Consider the following 20,559-nt stretch of genomic DNA (forward strand, 5'->3'; position numbering starts at 1 on the left):
TTTCAAAAAAAAAAAAAAAAATCTTAAAAAAAAAAAATAAGGGGCGCCTGGGTGGCACAGCGGTTAAGCATCTGCCTTTGGCTCAGGGCGTGATCCCGGCGTTATGGGATCGAGCCCCACATCAGGCTCCTCTGCTATGAGCCTGCTTCTTCCTCTCCCACTCCCCCTCTCTCACTGGCTGTCTCTCTGTTGAATAAAAAAAAAAATCTTCAAAGTGTGGGCTTTTCATTCAACTGTAAACAGGACTCAATATGACATTTTTTATTTTTATGTATATAAAGAAAAATAGCTTTTTATTTATATTTCACTGATGACTGGATAAAATTTTTTTTTTAAAGATTTTATTTATTTATTTGACAGAGAGAGAGACAGCCAGCGAGAGAGGGAACACAGGCAGGGGGAGAGGGAGAGGAAGAAGCAGGCTCCCAGTGGAGGAGCCCGATGTGGGGCTCAATCCCAGGACCCTGGGATCACGGCCTGAGCCGAAGGCAGACGCTTAATGACTGAGCCACCCAGGCGCCCCCTGAATAAATGTTATTAATACAGTTGTATTTATAGACATATCCATGTAAATTTTTGTACTTGGCTCATTTTTCATGTAATTTAACAAAATATTTTATATTCTAGTTCTATCACGTGTACACCCGGTTATACATACACATACGTGTGTGCACTTTGATCTGTTTTAGTTAGAATTTTTATACAGTGAAATATAAATCTTCATGCTGTCACCTTTCTAATTTTATTTTGGAAGCCTTCCCCTATTCCATCATTATAAAATAGTCTGTTCATTTTAGTCTGAGTATTATATTGTTTAATATACTTACACATGTTATATCTTCTTGATGAACTCATCTCTGTGTCAACGTATAATGGTCTTGTTTCTTTTTATAACTTCTGAGAGAAAGTCAGTGTTGTCTGATGTAAATATAGCTACCTCTGCTCTCAGGATTTCCACTGGCCTGGAATATGTTTTCCTGTCCCACCACTTTGAGTCTGTATGTGCCTTTAAAGCTGAAGCAGATCTTTTGTAGACAGCGTATATTTGGGTATTGTTTTTAATGCAGTCACGCACTCTGCCTTTTTATTGTAGAATTTAATCCACTCACATTTTACATAACTATTATAGACAAGGACTTACTAATGCCATCTCGTTTAGTTCTTTTCTCGAAGTTCTGCAGTTTTCTTGATCCTCTTTGTGTATTGATGATTTTCTGTAGTTCTATGCTTTTCTTTTCTTTTTTTTTAAGATTTTGTTTATTTATTTGACAGAGAGAGAGAGACAGCCAGGGAGAGAGGGAACACAAGCAGGGGGAGTGGGAGAGGAAGAAGCAGGCTCCCAGCGGAGGAGCCTGATGTGGGGATCGATCCCAGGACTCCGGGATCACGCCCTGAGTCGAAGGCAGACGCTTAATGACTGAGCCACCCAGGCGCCCCTGTAGTGGTACGCTTTGATTCCTGTCTTTGTATCTTCTGTGTATGTACCGTTGCTTTGTGGTCACCATAAGACTTAGGTAAAACATCATCTAGATATAATAGTCTAATGTAAGCTGATAAACAACTAAACTTTACTCTCTCCCTTTTGTTTCATGTTTTTGATGTCACAGTTTATTTCTTTTCACATTGTATGTCCTTTAAAAATTATGGTAGCTATAGTTACTCTCAGTACTTTTGTCCTTTAACCTTGAGCTGGAAGTAAGTTGTTAATGTATCTGAATTTGGCTATATAACTACATTATATGGTTCATTTGTTTTTTTAAGATTTTATTTACTTATTTGAGAGAGAGAGTGAGTGAGGAAGCACAAGCAGGGGGAGCAGCAGTGGGAGAGGGAGAAGCAGGCTTCCCGCTGAGCAGGGAGCCCAATGAGGGGCTTGATCCCAGGACCCTGAGATCATGATCTGAGCCGAAGGCAGACGCTTAATGACTGAGCCACCCAGGTGCCCCTGAAGGGAAGGTTTTATGTTTGACTGCATGAAAATTATAAGTACAAAATCCAGGAAAACCTGAGAAGTCTGCTATAGAAATGGCTCTATGCAATTTATTAATCATGTTCAGGTCACTGCTCAGGAAGTCAGAAGATCACATAAAGAAAGCAAAGATGCTGCTGGATGTTAGAGTAACTGGTTAAACAAGGTTTTACTGATAAATATAAAAAAAAATCTAGTATCTTTACAAACTACATAATGAAATAATGTAAAATGATTTAACAAAGAGTGAAGAATATTTTTAGTATATAAGACTGAAAAACACTGAGGCCTCATGACAATAAATTTTGAGGGGGAAGTAATTTGGAAAATTTTAAAAAACGTGATGATTATGACATTTGATCTTCCTTTGTGCCCTGTGCTGCTGTTAAGGCTTACTTGTGTTCTCTCCTCCATCTCTCATGATCCCACTGATTCTTGTCTAGATCACTCGTATTTCGCTGCTCGTATGTCTGTCTGAGCCCATTGGACCCACCCACCGCATCCTTTATTTTACTCTCTCTTTCCACCTCACTTTCTCAGACTCGTTCTGTCTCCCTTGTTCTCCCTCTGATGTGTTCTTTCCTCCGTATTCCACACCCAACAAGACATCCATACGGATGTACTGAAGATGCCCTCCTCCTAGGAAGAGCTTACTTCCCAGCAAAACACTGGAACATAAACACACCATGCCAGACATAGCACGGAAGGTGAAATTTGGAATACAAGGAGAGGTTGGCAACCCCCCCTCCCCTGGAACCTCCCTGAGGCAGACTGAAGGAAGGGCCTGAGAAACAGCAGGGTGCAGCTCCCAGAACAGAAAAGGGGTCTCAGGAGAGGACTGGGGTCTGCAGAATGCTAGGACCAGGAATGGCATGGCACCTGGGGGACGGTCTGGAGGGCCAACAGGGTTGATGGAGGTGAAGGGCAATAATCCACTTCCCTAATTGTGACTTTTCACAGCATTGGGACAGGAGACAGCGAAGAGCGCAAAGGCAGAAAGTCCAGACAGGGATAGCTTCCCGTCAGTTTTAACTAGAAACAAAATGAGTTAGACCTGACAGCAGAACGACCAGTGTCCTGAGTGTTTCAGGGTGATGTGGGTCTCCTTGCTGATGGTATGGGCAGGTGTGTGGACTGTGCTATCTGTGGGGACTCCTGCCACCAGGTGTGGAGAATGGGTGGGGAGGGGAGGTGCCAGTGAATGCAGGACTTGAGTCTCAGAGACAGGAGCACCTGGTCCACTTGGGTGGTACCTTCGCTCCAGGAAATCTGCTTCTAGCTCAGCAGGAAACTATAAGGCAGGTAGTGTTCATCAAAGAGAAGTGTGACCAAAGAGGGGCCTCCCCCAGAAAGGGGCAGGGGCAGTGAGGCTGGGGTCAGGTGGTGCTGGGCCTTGAGAAACACGTAGCCAGTGTGAGCAGTCCATGCCTCACCTACCCTATTCAGGTGTTTCTGCTCCTGCCCCTTCCTCCAGCTGTATGCATCACCTCACATTTTTGCTTTGGGGTTGCTGCTTCAAAGTAGCTTTGGTCCTTTTCCCTGGTGGAGAATTTAGGATCCTTGATCCCCCAACCTATAGGCTTTCCACCACATAAGCTCTATTACTCGCTCTTCAACATTCGACCCATACTTATCTCTCCCACTCAGAGCCCCCATGTGTGGTGCCCACAGCTCCCACATCTCTGAACCATTCAGACCCTGGATTCTAGTCTTCTCTTCTCCAGAGCCCCCACAAGTCCCATGGGTCTGACCCCACATTGCTGGTTTTGCTTTTCCCAGGCTCCCTGGTGGGCGTGCTCTGTGGGCCTTTACTGGACTGTTGAACTGGTGCCTTCCACCTCCTGTGCTTTCTGAAACACAGTCCTCACACACACAAGCCCTAACACGTGCATGTGCACACACAACATCTGATAACATGTTTACGTTCTGACAGTCAAGTGTGCACCTTCCACGCTGATCACATACTCTCAGACACCATAATGACCTATGCCTTCTAAGTCACAGAAACACCAAGGAAACATGACTGTATACAGGTCATATAATCCCCATATGCCCTCTGACCACACAGAGTTGCTAACACAGTGCTTTGATAATAGGGTATTTCATCCTTGGACATCAACACGGAAACCCAGGGCTGAGAAGGCCAGGCATTTGATATAGTAATGAAATGTGTGCTGACCTCCATCAGAACCCAGCACAACTGGTTTGTATAGTTGGCATATGGGTGTTTGATACAAACATAGTACCAAGAAACTACGTTAGGAAAGTGCAGATAATTAAACCAGTTTCCCACGAGAAAGTATCAAAGTTTTAATGTGATTCCAAGTTGTAAACTGGAGAATTTTTCTTATATAAATAGTAACTATTTTCAAAATTCTGACAAATATATTATGCATTAAAAAGAGATGAATCATTCTTTGGTTTAAATGTCTCCAGGTGAATTATTTCCGTTTTGGCCAAGTAGCTTGCACTGGACCAACTAAGCAGTAATAACTGAAACCTTAACTAAAATACACAAAGCAACTACCCAAAGGCATTGAAGTGTAGCCTGTTCAGATGACTGATACCATCTGAGAAAAGGGAAGCTCAATGATGTAATTATCATACTCATACTGGCTTTTTCTATTGAAGCATCTGGAAATGAACACCACGGAAGGACAGTCCAGAGAAATAGGCAGCTTTTCTTGACTGAAATAAAATCAGCGGGAAATTTGTTCAAGCAAAACATTGAGGCTTCTGCTTCCAGGTAAGATGTTGAGTAGAGACAAGACAGACAACAGGAAATTAAAGATTCAAATAAAAATTGTATTGTTTTAAATTCAGAGATTTGTGAAACCAGAGAGGACTGTAAGAACCATGAGGGGAGACCATCTGATTTCCACAACTGGGGGAATTTGCTTAGTATAGACACTGAAAATCATAGGCAAAAAAACACTACCAGGGAATAACAACAAGTAGATGGATATGTAAACGTGTGGACTGGCCTAGGCTGACTGAAATACAGAGAATCTCCCAATACTGGCATCCTTTTCCCCGTAGGTTTTTAGGTGGGGATAAAGAGTAAAGGAAAGCGTTTTGTTTCCTCAGTTTATAGTACTTCGGAAGGTGTCTCCGAGAAATCTAGAGGAATGACCTGACAGATATGAATGAATGAATGAAATCAGAGCTGCCACCTAGCCTGAGTGTATTTCAATTCCTGGATGGATAAAGGGATGTTTCTTCACTCTAAGAGAATAATAAACTTGTCTGGGCAAAACCACATCAAGTTCAGTCTCCTCCTTTTTTTTAAGACAATGTGTGAAATAAATCAAAAAATACAAAAACATCCTTGCAAAGCAACAGTAAAGGTGATGGAAAAAAAAAGAGACTGAACAAATCCACATATATATATATTTAGATTGGAGTTAGGAGGAAAATTTATAATGTTACTGCACAAAATGGAAGTTGTAAAAAACACGAGAAGATGGAGAAATTCAATAGTTCTAGGTTTGGGAAACTGTGTCCTGTTGGTGACATTAATGGGTGAGTTTAAGACTTTACACATAGAAAACAAATTAGTGTGAGGACATCAATAATATTATCAAACCAAAGGACAGAGATAAAGCAGGGATTGAAAAGGGCATTGCATACTCATAACATTATAAATTAGTTACAAGCATCTGCATTCTCTTTTTTGCCACATGTGAACAAAGATGACTAATCGTGTTCAAATGAGTGAGTGCCAACGACTCGGCCTATTGTTAACCCAGCAGAAGAAAAGTGCCAGCTGGTCTGGCTTTCTGCATTTGCATGTGGGGGGAACTGGGACGCACAGGTCTCCTCAGTTGGGTGATTTGTGCATTTGTGGCTGTTGTGACGGGGCTGTGGGCAGGGTCAGATTGTCTCTGCTTCTAGCTGTGCCAAACTGGGTTTTGCCACTAGTAGAGGCAGTGCTTTGTCACTACAGACGTCACTGTAAGCCTGTTAAGCATTCTCGAAATAGGATGCTCCAATGTCCTCAATCTTCTTCAGGTCCTAGTTCTCACTGAACACAACCCTTTGGCAACAAAATTCTCGTCTTCCTAAGGATTTTTTCCCACTTATTTCTTGTTTTAGCAGCTTTCTTCTACATGCCAAATGTGTTGCTAAATTGAATGAGTGCAGTGATTACAGATCTAGAATCTCTCCTACACAATTCGCTTATTTAAAGGATAAATGAAAGTATTTCTGCGTTGATTACATATTTTCTCTGACATGTAACTTCTCCATTTTGTTTGACAGAACCGTGGATGAAAATTCTTCCACACTCACTTCATTTACATTCCTTCATGTCAGTCCATTATCTAAAGGTTTTGTCTTATAGATGACCCACACAGGGATTCTCTCTACTTTGGATTACCTTCAGTTGAGTGAAGTAATAAGGATGAATAAATGCTCTCCCACACCGATTATAAACATAGTGTTTCTTGAGTGTTTGAGCCCTCAAGAATGCTTATAGTTTGAAGCTATAGGTGGTGAATCTTCCACATTTATTACCTTTACATGTATTTTCTCATGTTGTCTAAGGTTAAAATATTTACTGAAGGCTTTCCCGCATACGTAACATTTATATGGTTTCTCTCCAGTGTGGATTCTCTTATGCAATCTAAAGTTATAGCTTCTATTGAAGGCTTTTCCACATATATTACATTCATACGGTTTCTCACCGGTGTGAGTTCTCTCATGTCGTCTGAGGACAGAAGAGTGATTGAAAGCTTTCCCACATATGTGACATTCATACGGTTTCTCTCCAGTGTGAGTTCTCTCATGTCGTTTAAGGACAGAAGAATCAGTAAAGGCTTTCCAACACAGATGACATTCATACGGTTTCTCTCCAGTGTGGGTTCTCTCATGTCGTCTAAGGACAGAAGATTCAGTGAAAGCTTTCCCACATAGATGACATTCGTATGGTTTCTCTCCAGTGTGAGTTCTCTCATGTTTTCGGAGGTGAGAACAGTGAGTGAAGGCCTTACCACAGAGATGACACTCATAAGGTTTCTCTCCATTATGAGTTCGCTCATGTTGTCTAAGGTAAGAAGTTTTACTGAATGTCTTACCACAGAGATGGCATCCATATGGTTTCTCTCCAAAGTGAGTTCTTTCATGTTTGTTAAGGTCAGAATAGTGAGTGAAGGCTTTCCCACATAGATGGCATTCATGTGGTTTCTTTCTAGTATGAATCATCTCGTGTCGCCTAAGATTATAACTCTTACTGAAGGCTTTCCCACACAGATGACATCCATATGATTTCTCTCCAGTGTGAATTCTCTCATGTTTTCTAAGGTCAGAACAATGAGTGAAGGCTTTCCCACATAGATGACATCCATGTGGTTTCACTCCAGTGTGAATCATCTCATGTCGCCTAAGGTTAGAACTTTTTCCAAAGGCTTTCCCACATTCATGACATTCAAATGTTTTCTCTCCATTTTGATTATTATTGGTTGGTCTACGGGCCGAGCTTTGAATAAAGGCATTCCCACGTTGATGACATTCATTTGATTTACATGTAGTGGGGCTCTGCTTATGTATATTAAAAGATGTCAAATAACTGCTGTTTTTTCCACATTCTTTGCCGATATAGGGTTTCTTTCCCATTTTTGGTACCACATATTGAGTCCATGTTAGTATTTCAGTAAAATTTTCTCCGAAATCACTGCATTCAAAAGGATCCTCTTGAGTGTGAGATCTCTGCTTTTTGAAAGGAAATAAGAGACTGTTAAAAATTTCCTCACGTTTATTCCTTCCTTCCTTCACCTACATAGAAATTCTACAGTCATCATTCAGTGGTAGACTCCTACAAAAATGACTCTATATTGGTTACATAAATATGGGGTATTCCTCTCCAGCAAGCATAGATATTTTCTTTTTTGTAGCATCCCAAATGCAGAGGTATCTGATTATAGACATTATTATGGTTCAAATGTTAGGTATATAAGTCATGATCATGCAGCTGTTTTTTAACAAAACCTCAGGTTATGGTTTTGACTTAAGATTAATTTCTTCCCTAAAATCACACTAACCAAAACTTCCTGTTGTGAAAACCCTTGATTCCATCTTAAATTATGGTTGGGTAATTGTGCCCAATTCCTTATTCAGTACCCACATCATTTGGAAGTACAGGTTCAGTCCCTTAAAGCTTACCATTGCACTGATTAATGTTGTATCCTTCTTGCAGATATGTTGCATGAATATCATTTCTTGTTTTTTAAGATCATCTTCCCTATCTGAAATGATTGGGGAAAAATTGCCATAGTGACATTGATGGAATTAAAATGTTGAAGACACTAAATGCTCATTTGAGTATGTTTCAAATACTGACACAGAGATGGGAAAGAATGTCAAATTAAGGAATACCATAAGGAGAAGAAACACACAGGACATAAACAGTTGACATTTTCAGGACTGAAATAGGAGAAAAATAAGATGGAGATGGCAAGTTGGGGAGGAAAAGAGAGGGACAATCTTCATAGAAAAGAATCATGGAAAGGGACATTCTGTGTATTTTAACTCCAATAAGTACATAACTATTACCTTCCCAAAGACAGACTAGAAACCGACATCTGTTAAGTATAATGACAACATCTGAAAAAAATTTCCCCTATCATATTGTCTCTATTTTTAAAAAGCCACTAAATTTCATTTGATGATTCTTAGGGCCTACTCACTCACTGACTAGGCTCTTCCTGTAGCTCACCTAGGCTCTGGCATTGCAGCAAACCTATCCCTTTTGAAAGTTGCTCTTCTGGTTCCAAGTGGGAAATCGTGTCTGACTTGTAGAGTTGTCTGCCTGTTCATAGAAAAAAGATAATTGAATTTTGACTTTTGTGCTCATAACAGTACATGATCATCAATATAGGGCCAACTAATGAGAAAGAAGAAGGTAATCTCTGAAAGTCATCCCAGGTACGAGTATGTTGAAAACAAAACGGATAGTCCTTCATGAACAGAAGTTTAACTCTTAGCTTTTCCCAAGGACATTAAGGACCTATCATTGTTGATGCCTAAGTTCAGAGACAAACTGTGCAATCTTCAGTATTTTAACACAGAAGATACAAGTTCTCATAGTGTTTGAATATTATATCCTAAATGAATCCAGTAAATACAACTCCACCAGAAAAATCTAGGCTCTAAATGGAAAACCACCATTTGTTTTTTGTTTTGTTTTTTTTTTTAGATTTATTTATTTTAGAGAGACCCGGGTGGGGGGAGGGAGAGGGAGAGAGAAACTTAAGCAGATTCTATGCTGAGCATGGAGCCTGACGCAGGGCTCAATCCCACAACCCTGTGATCATGACCTCAGCTGAAACAGAGTCGGACACTCAGCCGACTGTGCCACCCAGGTGCCATGGTCTGTTTTGTTTGTTTTTTAAATACTGTGGTCTGGTCAGTCCCCACAGGAAAAAAAATAATTTTAAAAAAGTCAATATATTTACTTACCATTCAAAAATAATGAGTTCCCACCACTGGTCAGGTGTTGTGGAGATTGAGTAGCAAGAAAGACATGAAATTATATGAGGAAGATTACGTTCTAGTGGGATGACAAAAGTAAAACGTGAAGACGACTGCTGTGAGGTAGTTGTGAGTGAGACAGCAGAGTCTTCAGTGAGAAAGGAGGACTCTTTTCCACACAGCTGTTGAATGAGTGAGGGAACGGATGTATACACACATAATTAAACAGGAAGAGACTCACCAATTGAGACCAGGTGACTGATGTTCTCCAGCATCACATCTCTGAAGAGTCTTCTCTGGGACCTGTCCAGCAGGGTCCATTCTTCCTGAGTGAAGTCTACAGCTACATCCTCAAAGGTCACTGATTCCTAGAAGATTGCGGATGTTCTTTTCAGACAGGGCCATTTCTGCCAATGTTCAGGGGAGGATGGTACAGGTGACGGCACTAAGGAAGGGGGGCTGCGTGTACAGAAAGCTCAAACAGGATGTTGGCTTCAGTCATCATTTTCAGTGCACACCTGGACATCTGACTTTCAGATACACCCACACATTCAAAATACACACATTTCATTACCAGGAGATATCAGATGAGAAATGATATAATATAACCTGTGGATTTCCCAAAAAACTTGTAAGTAAGACTTCAGAGGGCACCTCAGTGCCTCAGTTGGTAAAGCGGCTGCCTCCCGCTCAGGTCATGATCCCTGGGTCCCCATGTCGGGCTCTCAGCTCAGTGGGGAGTCTGCTCCTCCCTTTCCCTCTGCCTGCGGCTCCCCCTGCTTGTACTCTCTCTCCCTCTGACAAATAAATAAATAAAATCTTTAAAAAGAAAAAAAGATTTCCAGATCATGAGTATAATAGTCTGTCTGGAAAACTTAAAACTAAAACACTATTTGCCACCAATTTCAAGTAAATCTATGGACTCGTTACACAACCTGCCACTTTTTAAGTAGTATGATTAGATTATTCCCCTTTATGACCTGTTTCGTCATCCTTGAAATGGTGTAATGACCTTTTACGAGTTCTTAAACATCCAATGACATAGAAAATGCTAACCAGCAAACATTTCTTAAACACAATAGTTTTATTATTCAGTAACTGTCAGAGTATTGAGGCAATGTCTATAATTCTGCAGAACTGAACAGAATTCACACAGGATATGAGATCAGCAGCACATCCTTTTATCTTCACGTAACAGGTGTTCATTGTAAAGTATAAGGCTAAATGGTTCAAGGCTAAAAGCCTCATGCCAGAGGCTCTGAGACTTCCCTAATGAAGGATAGTAATATCCCGGACCCTTCTGTTGCCTGAGGCCCTCCACATATCAGTTATCATTGTGCTTTTCTTTATCTTGTCTCTCTGTTCAAGCATGCTTAAAGCCACTTTATTGTTCTTGTCTCTTCAGCTCATCAAAAATTTCCACAGGTCCCTAGGTTTTATTTTACCTCCTATATGCCTTTTCCTGAATTACATCTGACATGACCATCATTCCTTTTCCCTCACTATTAATTAGCACCCCGCCCCAGCACATATTATACTGGACTAAGCTCACATGTGGGAACATCTGCCTTCTTACTGGGCTGTAAAGTTTTGCTCTTTATTCTTTTTTATCACCTGTATTAACCTGAATCCTAAGCCCATTACAGTCAATAAAATGGTTAATGAGTGAATTTTTGGTGCCAACTAGGGCATAGGATGGATATGGAAAGAAAACTCTCTCTCATCTCTCCTGAAAATATAGGGCATTAGCTGAGGCTGAGATATCTTAGCATAGTATTGGGAAAGAGATTACCACGTGGTGAGTCCTTGACCAAACATGACCATTCCACACTTCTTGGAAAGCTTCAAGTTCAGATCCTTGAAAAACTTGAGTGTACTTAGAACATGAATGCTTGTAGGAGATGTATGTCCACATGATGGCAACAGACATGCTATTTCAGTAGAAAGAATATGTCCCTACTCACTTGTGAGTCCATTCTTAGTAGCTCGGTTGCCAAGGGTCTTCTGGGTTTTCACTCATACAGTCTCAGCAACAGGAGGCAAAGCTGAGGAAGGAGAAAGGAGCCATGAAACTCCAAGCTGCCCACAATTTCCATACCCACTTGTTATGAAGCCCCACTCCTTCACCTGGAAGTAACCCCCAGCAGAACCGACAGAAACATGCAGTGTGCTCCAAAGGAAACGGGGAGGGGAGGACGGCTCTCCAAAGTTAAGGCTCTGACTATTGTTGCTTGGAGAGAAGATGGAAGTACCCTTGATTTAGGAAGAATGTGAAAAGTCAATTCCCTCCTGATTCCAAAATAGGATTTCTGGCACCTGCCACACGTATAAGCATTGTGAAATTTCTCAGACTGAGGTATTAGTTTATTAGCAGTTTCCCTAACTCCTCCTCTGCCCTCTGGTGTTGAGACAGCCCTATTCTTCCCTGTCCCAGTCCTCTGGATACACATATCATCCATCTTTGTCTCCTCCAAGGAAGGTCTGCAGGGTCTCCAGCAATATCACTCCAACACTGACCTTTAGATTTGTTCTGAATGGGTTTGGTTATGAAACAAGATTGTTAAGAATGCATTTTATGGGGGTGCCTGGGTGGGTCACTCGTTGAGCATCTGACCAGCTCAGGTCATGATTCCGGGGTCCTGGGATGGAGCCCTGCATCATCAGGCTCCCTGCTCAGCGGAGTCTGCTCCTACCTCTCCCTCTGCCCCTCCCCCTGCTCATGCTCTAATAAATAAAAAAATCTTAAAAAAAGAATGCATTTTATGGTAAGATTAAGGGATCAAGGACACCCATCTTACAAATTTAGCCCTTAAAATCCCCTGCATCAGAAAACTGCCGGAATATGTGGGTTACAGCACAACTGTCACGTTCAACCATCTTTACAGGGTAGTACTTCCAGAAATTATAGAATGAAAGGATTGTAGGACGACGTTTATTTCCTCCAGCTAAAATTTTAGAAAATTGTCCACTGAAATCTGCATTAGCTGCAACTTCCCTGAATTTCACTGTTTCATTCTGCGTTTTTGTGTATCTGTGAAAGCATTGATCAATTGTAAATCCTCTCCTAAAACATTCATAGTAAGTAAATGTATTTCATGGACAAATGATATGAGTCATAAACAGAAGTAGGTTTAACTTACCCATTTGTATCTCACGACAAGAAAAGATAAAGTTTTATTTTATGTGATTCTGTGCTTGGGAGACATACATAATTTATTCATTTTTTTCCTCAAAAGAATTCTGCTAATTATGGTTTCATTATTAATTTAATACATGCCATCATCAAAGGTTCAGGAAACTTCAGTAATATGACAAAACTCCATGCATGCCAGCATATACATGCACACAAGCATACGTTAGAAAAATGTTACGGGCAGAATTTGAATTTTCCTTTGCCTTTCTCCTGCTCTCAAATTTTAAGGGTTACACATCACACTTAGATTGTACCTGGAATAGTACCCCCAACATTAACAATCAGAGGCCCCACCCTGTTTTGATAACCTACTGGCCTTGCTTTTTCACAGAATTAGTTCCTGTGTCCATGTTCTCTACTGCATGAGAAGCACAGCATTGCCCCAATTCCCAAACGTCAGCCTCCAGGCCTCCTGATTTTTACTGCCCAGTTTAAATTCAGTTACTCACGTCCATAGATATTTACCCAGACTAATGTTATTTATGTCTTTTTACTATGGCTGCTGATCAAGGCTCCAACAGCAGGTGACTCCACACACCTGCCTATCCCATGACTGTATGTGGCAACACGGGACCAAGACACTGACCCTCCTGTGTATGTGAAGTCACAACTTACAGTGGCTTCCAAATGTGTCTGGCAACACCATCCTTGTTTGGTAACTAATAAATCTTCCATGCTCCTTAAATATTTCAAACCTCCATGCCTTTGAACTCATACATTCTGATTTCTCTCCTCACTTTCCAAAACACGATTTTTTTTTTCCTACTAAGTAGATGAATTACATAACTTGACAGATTATTTCTTCTTTTTTGACAGATGATTTCAGAGTGAATGATCACTGTAAGCATTGATTCTACTATAAATAGGATATTTTTCCATTTTATTTTATTGTGGCAAAATACACACAATGTAACGTTTACCAATCCTAATTTTTTTTTTTAAGATTTTTTTTTTTTTAAAGTAATCTTACAACCCTGAGATCAAGACACATGCTCCACTGACTGAGCCAGCTGGGCGCCCCCATTCTAAATATTTTTAAGTGTTCAGCCCAATGACGTTAATACATTCATAATGTTGTGCAACTATCATCACCATCTATCTCCAGAACTCATTCCATCTTTTAAACCACTGAACAACTCCCATTCCTCTTCCCACCCTCACCCTTTGACAACTATGGAATTTCTACTTTCTATCTCTAAGTAGTGTATGTTTTAAACTGATGGTAAAAGAATAAAAATTTTAAAATCTTAAGACATTTCTTTATAGAAGAATATATTGTTTCTGAAGAAATATCATGCAATCTATTTTCCTTTTAGGTAGGATGCCATAGGAATGCCCTGTCATTTTCTTTAACATTTTAATCTTCTGACAGTAAAAAATCTTTCGTATGTATTATTTTAGTAGTAAGCCATTAGTTGATGAAATTTTTGCTTTTCATGTAACTTTGATGTATTTAAGATTTTATTGTATTTATTTGACAGAGACTGAGAGAGAGCACAAGCAGGGGAGGCAGAGAGAGGGAGAAGCAGACTCCCCATGGAGCAGGGAGCCCGACTTGGGGCTCGATCCCAGAGCCCTGAGATCGTGACCTGTGCCAAAGGCAGACACTTAACCCACTGAGCCACACAGGTGCCCTCTTTGATGTGTTCTGTCTTTAACCTATTTACAGCAACATTTGTCACTTGAGAACAAGAGATGATCTCCTTTTGTCATTAATAAATATGTTTCAAGTCAACTCAGAACAAAGACTGTACCAGACAGTGAAATTACATGGATGAATAAAAGCAGAGAGATCATCTCTCCTTGTGAAGTTAAGTCTAATTTAAAAGAGATTATTTAAAGAAATAATGACAAGGATATTGTCTGTACAAATACTAAAGCATTTCATTTGTGGAGGTGGGGAAACACTATTAAAATGCACACATAATTTATCTGACACCTTAAAGTTTAGTTGGGAGAGCATTAGAAAGTTTAGCAAAGACAGAAATAGGTTCAGCCCTCACCCCTCCCATGAGGGAGCAAGTGTAACATTGTAGACACATTGCAGAACCTACTGTGCCCCAGAGTGAGAACACGCCAGAAGGTAGTTGAGTAATGGGATGAACTTGAGATGGTGGCAAGCAAGCAGATTTCAGGGACCAAAGCTCACTGTAATTGGATTGTCTTTAATTAAAAAAAAAAAAGAGTTTATTTATTTATTTGAGACAGAGTGCATGAGAGAGAATGAACATGGGGAGGGGCAGAGGCAGAGGGAGAAGCAGACTCCCCACTGAGCAGGGAGCCCAATGCAGGACTTGATCCCAGGATCCTGGGATCATGACCTGAGCCAAAGGCAGAAGCTTAAACGACTGAGCCACCCAGGCGGTTCTTTAATTAAATAATTTTAAATACCGCAATAATTAGATCACATCAACAGACCCTTAGAAAAACATCTGACCTTTCAAAATAATTGAGAATCTTAAAAATTCATGTCAAATAGCGGGAAATACTTTTTGTTAATCAAGAAAACCTCAGCAAACAAATTCAGCAGCAGATAAAGCAGCAGTCCCACTCAAGTGAAGGCTGAGAAGACAGGGCTGGCCAGGGCTGCTGCCACTCACCACGGCCTGGGATGCTCGAGGCTGGACGAAGAGAAACCATAGAGGAAGTACAAACACAGAGTCAAGGAGTTGGAACTGCAGCTATTCTCCGAAGAGATGACTTCAGATTCCAAAGAACAGGAGAATCCTTTGTAGTGATGATACCTAATACAAATATTTTCAGAAGTGGACAGATCTACACTTAATATACTGAAATCAATACTTTCTGTTTTGTTAATTTAAAAACTAAGCAAACACATTTTTAAAAAGTCTTTACTCATAACAGCAAAATATGGCTCCCATTTGAAATCATTTTGTAGACACATGGAAAAATGTTTTAAGAACTTTTTGAGGACATAAATGACAGGAGTAAAGCCTACCAAACCAATTCTGAAACTAGAGGACACTGTGACATAAAAACCTGTGACTATAGAAATTTGGTGCAATCCAAATTTATAAGTAACACCTGGTATTTCACATAAAAACTGACAATTACCTTAAAAGTCAGTTTTGTGTCGATTTTGATTTTGGGTGAGGATATAGTCAAAACAATTTGGAACAGAAAAAAATGAAGGTAGGTCAAATTACCTCTGAAGATACATTATCTGAAGCTTTAACACAATTAAGTAGTTAAAATAAACAATATTCAGTGATACAATATTAGAATTAAATGGAATAGAATATTTTTTAACGTGAAATAGGTGATGCCTTCCACAGGAAAAAGAAAAAGCAAAGGGCATGAAGAAAGGATTTTGGTTTCACCACATAAACACTGTAAGAACAACGTATGTGTCTGTGTATTTATGATTAAACTACAAAAAAAATAGTATGTAAATGCACATGAAAAATAAATTAGAAAAAACATTTAATAACATAGGTGTATAAAATATGGCTCTTAAGTAACTAGTAAAATGGAAATAAAGAATTGTCATTTCATCCAAATCTACACGTATGTATGTATGTATGTATGTACATAATGAATTCCTGGCTTTTGCAGGGGGGAATCCTCATGAGTTGGTCATGGATAAAGATTTCTTTGTAATTCTGGGGGGGCCATCAGGCCAGAATCTGTCACAACAAGAAAGGTCCCATCTCCTGGTGCAGCAAACTCCTCGCTTACCCAGACGGTAGGAACCCTCAGAAACCTGCAGAGAGGTCGACTCTTTACAGATCCACGAACAGTAATGGCACGTTGGGATCGATGTGCTGTGAACAATTTTAAAATCCTCTTTATGTTAGACATTTAAGTTGATTTTAACTAGCAATTAGTGAATAAAACGCTCATTATGTGTTGAAGTGCCACCTCAATTTGTCACGGCTGTCAGTTTGTAATCTCTCCCTTCTATGGCAAATTATTAATATTTTTAGCTCAAATGCACACATTCACTTTATTAAGCTTCAGATACATTATACAATCAGGTGCAACAAGTTTCCCCTTATGGGTATTCTTTTACAGGATTTTTCAAAGTATTCCTGAGATTAATTCACTTTAATCCTGGTGTGTAAAGCAAACAGTACATCCAGATTGGGTCCTTATACAATACCTACTGACAAACCTCACTGATACTATGGTGCCCAGTCCTTGTCTCTGATCAGTGTCTGGGCATGAAGCCCTTCCCATGAAGATCCCCTAAATGGAGCCACTTCACAAGTTCAATGTCAATGGTTCACAGAGAGATGGAATTGGTCTGGAGTTGAGAGAGCACAGAGGGAAAGCCATGGGTGAGTGAGGAAATGTGTTAGGCAGGATACCTGAGAGGCAGAGATTAGTATGTCCTAAAAACAGCATTTCAAGAAGGAGAGGAGAATAATCAACAGAAAAGTGAACTTTTCCAGAGAAAAAGCCATTCCTTAGTCATCATCGTCATCCTTCTTCTACTCTGAGCAACTCTCTCAGGGAAGAGCAGTCTTGAGGGGTCACTCCTCAGTTTGGAAAATGTGCCATTCAGGTCTTTGAATAACTTGTCCCATTCCTTGGCTACAACACTCACGTAGGGAGGAAATCAGCATGTGGAAAAGGTGGTCCTCTGCAGTCTACTAAAGCACCAGGGAACAGGGATGATAAACTTGCAGATGGAGAGGAACAAGTGTCTGCCTTGTGCTTCATAATGCCCCCACATCCTGGTGAAGCCCACCTGTCACCTGGCATTCAGAGCAATGGGAGTCTGTGTGACCCTCCCTTTCAAGTCACAATCCTTGCAGTCTCTTGCATTATAGACTGAACACAGGATCACCAAAGGAGGATGTGGAGTTTTCTCTTCTCCTGTCTCTGAGCTCCCAGGCTCTCTCCCATCCATTAACACCCATGGCACTTTGCCCTCCCATCGCAGAACCAAGGCTTACCTCCTCATTGGAGAGATACTTGTTTTGTGCTTATTTTAAAAATCCCCTTCCCAGCTGCCTTATGCTCTGTGTGTGTGTGTGTGTGTGTGTGTGTTTTGGGCCAGGCAGAAATGTGAGGAGAGGCTAATGGAGAGTAAACCGTCATTGGCCTTATGCATGCCTTGGCTTGCAGTCAATAGTGGCAAGGCTTGCCCTTCTCATCCCTGTCCCTGAAGATTCCAGCCCGTATTCCATCCTCCTGAGCAAGAGCAACTTCTCTATTTCATGGTTTTACTCGCAATGATTAAAAGCTTTCAATTTTTTTTCCAGAACATCACATCAATACATCAAAAAACGTATTGTTAAGAAGACCTAATTATTGGCATGGGAAAACATACAAGGTCAGGTACGGAAGTACCTTTGAGCGCTGTGTTTATCATGATTAGATGAGACATGTTAGAATGAAGTTCCAGAATGATGCATTCCATCCTACAATATTTGGTTAAAAAAAAAAAAAAAGGACAGAAGATTTGAAGACATCATATACTTAGTTGGAAACTAGTTCTCAGATCATGTAATCAAAGGATCACACAAATGGGGCGCCTGGGTGCCTCAGTCGGTTAAGCATCTGCCTTGGCTCAGGTCATGATCCCGGGGTCCTGGGATCGAGTCCCACATTGGGCTCCTTCCTCAGCTGGCTACTCCCCCTGCTTGTGCTCTCTCTAGATAAATAAAATCTTTAAAAAAAAATCACATAAAAGAAAGGAAGGTGTTGAGTATTAGACTACCTGTTTAAATCAAGTTTTGAACGGGAAGACAAAAATCAGTATCTCCAACAACTGCACACAGAAATACTGTAACATTACTTACTAATCAACAAAGAACACTTTAATAGGGAATGCAATTTAGAACTTTAAAAAACTTATCTAATGCGTCTGCAATATCCCCTTGCATCGCCCGCGGCGATGTTGGTCAGACTCTGTTGGTCAGAGTCTCACTATATGGTCCCCATTCCCGTGTTGACCTGTCTTCACATGCTGTACTGTTCTCCCCAGGCCACATTCTTCCTCACTTTCACCGCTTCTTTCAAAGTCCTCTGTAACCACCCACCTCCCATCCCCCACGTTACTCCGTTTTAAGCCCTTGCCGTCCCTTCTTCGTCCCCTCTCCTTGTCTTTTCTCCTCATCCTCCCGACACACCGCGACCTCTCCGGGACGGAGGCGCTCCCTTTCCAGCGGGAGCGAGCACGCGAACCCCTAGGGGGAGCAGGTCTGGGGGCGCAAGGACATGGGCTGTCACAGGACAAACTCGCTCTCTTCCCTCAGTCCCGGGCTCACGGGCCTCCCCGAGGCGCTGACGGTGCCCCCGGCCGCGGGAGGGCGACGAAGGCGGCAGAGTTTCAGGAGGGGACTGGGTTCTGTGGAAGGCCTCGGGGCGACTTCGACCGGAAACAGACACGGACTACTGGACTAGGGAGCGGAGGGACAGGCGCCCTGAGCGTCTCAGGGCAACGCCGAACTCCCCGTGGGTCTGACGGGCGGCTGCGGGGCCTGTGGCGCCCGCAGGAATCCTCGGACCCCGGACGTGGAGAATGGAGCCAGGAAGGGACTGAGGAGCCCGGGTTTAAACCTCAAAGACCAGAATTCACTTACCAGAGCACGACCTTCGCTTCCGGAAATCCTCTTCCGGGTTAGTAGGAAATTACATGAGAGGGCGGGGCCTTCTCTGGGACGGGGAGGCCAACGTGGGGCGGGGCCGTCCGGGGGCGGGGCGCGACCAGCGACGGACGCGGCCGAGGGAGGGTGAGCGGAGACGGAGCGGCGGCGGAGGGGCGGCGGCGGCGGAGGGGCGGGGCCGGGGCGCGGCCAGCGTGGGGCGGGACCTGGGGGGGCGAGCGCGCACCGGGGACGGGACGACAGCGGAGGGTGGAGCCAGGGGAGGGCGATCGCGGAGCCGGGACGGGCGTCGGCGGAGGGGAGGGGCTGCGACCGGCGTGGGGCTGCGGCCGGCGTTGGGCGGGGCCTGGAGAGGGCGAGCTTGGAGCGGGGACGGGCGTCGGCGGAGGGGCGGGGTCGCGGCCGGGATACGGCCGGTATGGGGTAGGACCCGCGCAGGTTGAGTACGGAGGTAGGAAGAGGCGGCCGCAGACCGTCCGGTCGGCTAGTGGTCGCTACTGCGCGCCGGCCGGCTGGCCGCTCGGGTCGGTTGGCGGCTGCTTGGTGTCCGAGGGAGCCTGCCGCTGCTTCCCCACTTCCGGGGAGCTGTTTGGGGCAGTTCCTTAGGGTCACGAGGCCTCTTACCCTGCGTGCGCAGACGTCTCCCGGTTGGGGTGACCGGTGTGTGCACGGCCCACGTTGTCTGGACGCGCTGGGCTGGGGGTGCGGGGCCGGCGAGACTCCGGCCGTGGCTGCTGCGCTGGGCGCAGGTTCGCGGAGCGAGCAGAGGTGGCAGAGGCCAACCGGGAGAGAGCGGAGCGTCCTCGGCTGGAGGCAGAGCCGCAGGCACGGGCTCGGTGTCCGGGACTTGGGGCGAAGCGGGGCTGGCCTCCGAGGATCCGTGTAGGTCGTTAAGTGCTCCGTGTATGGCAAGTTCACGTTGTCCGACGTCTGCTGCCGGAGCTATCTGAAAATGTGTAATTGTTTAGGGAAAAAAAAATGACACGTGATACTTTCTTCAGGGTGTGGGGCTATTTCCACATTTGGTGTAGGGACACTGCAATGAGATTTTGCAGTGAGAGGGGGAGATTGGACTCAACTGCGAATACAGTGTGACAGTTGGTAATTTATAGCCAAAGAGCAGAGTGGTGGTGGTGGTGGGGTCAGTGGATAGCAAATTACTAGCAGGAAATATGAGGGGTTAGAGGTTGTGAGTAAAATGACCTAATAGGCTTCTTGCTGAAGACCATCCAGGGTGATCACACATGAATTGTGGGATAGTGGAGGATAAAGAATCTGCGCAGATATTATGGGGGCTAAGGGCAGGCTGCCCCAAAATGTACAATGACATATTGATCATTTTAAATAAAAAT

General features: G+C 42.8%; 1 protein-coding gene and 1 long non-coding RNA gene across 7 annotated transcripts in view; one reads left to right on the forward strand and one right to left on the reverse strand.

Annotated features, from left to right (window-relative positions):
* Window positions 1-6,403, forward strand: part of LOC103679348 — an 11,910-nt gene extending 5,507 nt beyond the window's left edge. Inside the window, exons 4-5 of one of the 2 annotated variants that reach the window (XR_572914.2) lie at window positions 4,601-4,715; window positions 6,230-6,403. This is a non-coding gene — a long non-coding RNA (uncharacterized LOC103679348). Of the gene's footprint in view, window positions 1-4,600; window positions 4,716-5,056; window positions 5,229-6,229 lie in introns of those variants that run through there. The other variant, XR_572913.2, reaches the window with a different exon arrangement.
* Window positions 6,404-6,408: 5 nt separating this feature from the next.
* Window positions 6,409-19,299, reverse strand: LOC103679346 (zinc finger protein 596-like). Of its 5 annotated transcripts, none has more exons than XM_008708857.2 (9): window positions 19,184-19,271; window positions 17,949-18,019; window positions 16,329-16,414; window positions 15,230-15,373; window positions 11,401-11,481; window positions 9,678-9,804; window positions 8,682-8,774; window positions 8,129-8,211; window positions 6,409-7,675 (listed from the first exon to the last, which is right to left on the reverse strand). In XM_008708857.2, the coding sequence occupies exons 5-9, from the start codon at window positions 11,410-11,412 to the stop codon at window positions 6,431-6,433; spliced, it is 1,560 nt and encodes a 519-aa protein (XP_008707079.1). In that variant the 5' UTR covers window positions 11,413-11,481; window positions 15,230-15,373; window positions 16,329-16,414; window positions 17,949-18,019; window positions 19,184-19,271; the 3' UTR covers window positions 6,409-6,430. The 5 variants fall into 5 exon arrangements, with proteins under 5 accessions (XP_008707079.1, XP_040499281.1, XP_008707077.1 ...); XM_040643347.1 differs by having other exon boundaries at window positions 6,409-7,678; XM_008708855.2 differs by lacking the exon at window positions 16,329-16,414 and having other exon boundaries at window positions 6,409-7,678.
* Between the last annotated feature and the right edge of the window lie 1,260 nt (window positions 19,300-20,559).

Source organism: Ursus maritimus, unplaced genomic scaffold (genome assembly GCF_017311325.1).
Source record: "Ursus maritimus isolate PB19 unplaced genomic scaffold, ASM1731132v1 scaffold_28, whole genome shotgun sequence".
Classification (NCBI taxonomy): Eukaryota; Metazoa; Chordata; class Mammalia; order Carnivora; family Ursidae; genus Ursus; species Ursus maritimus.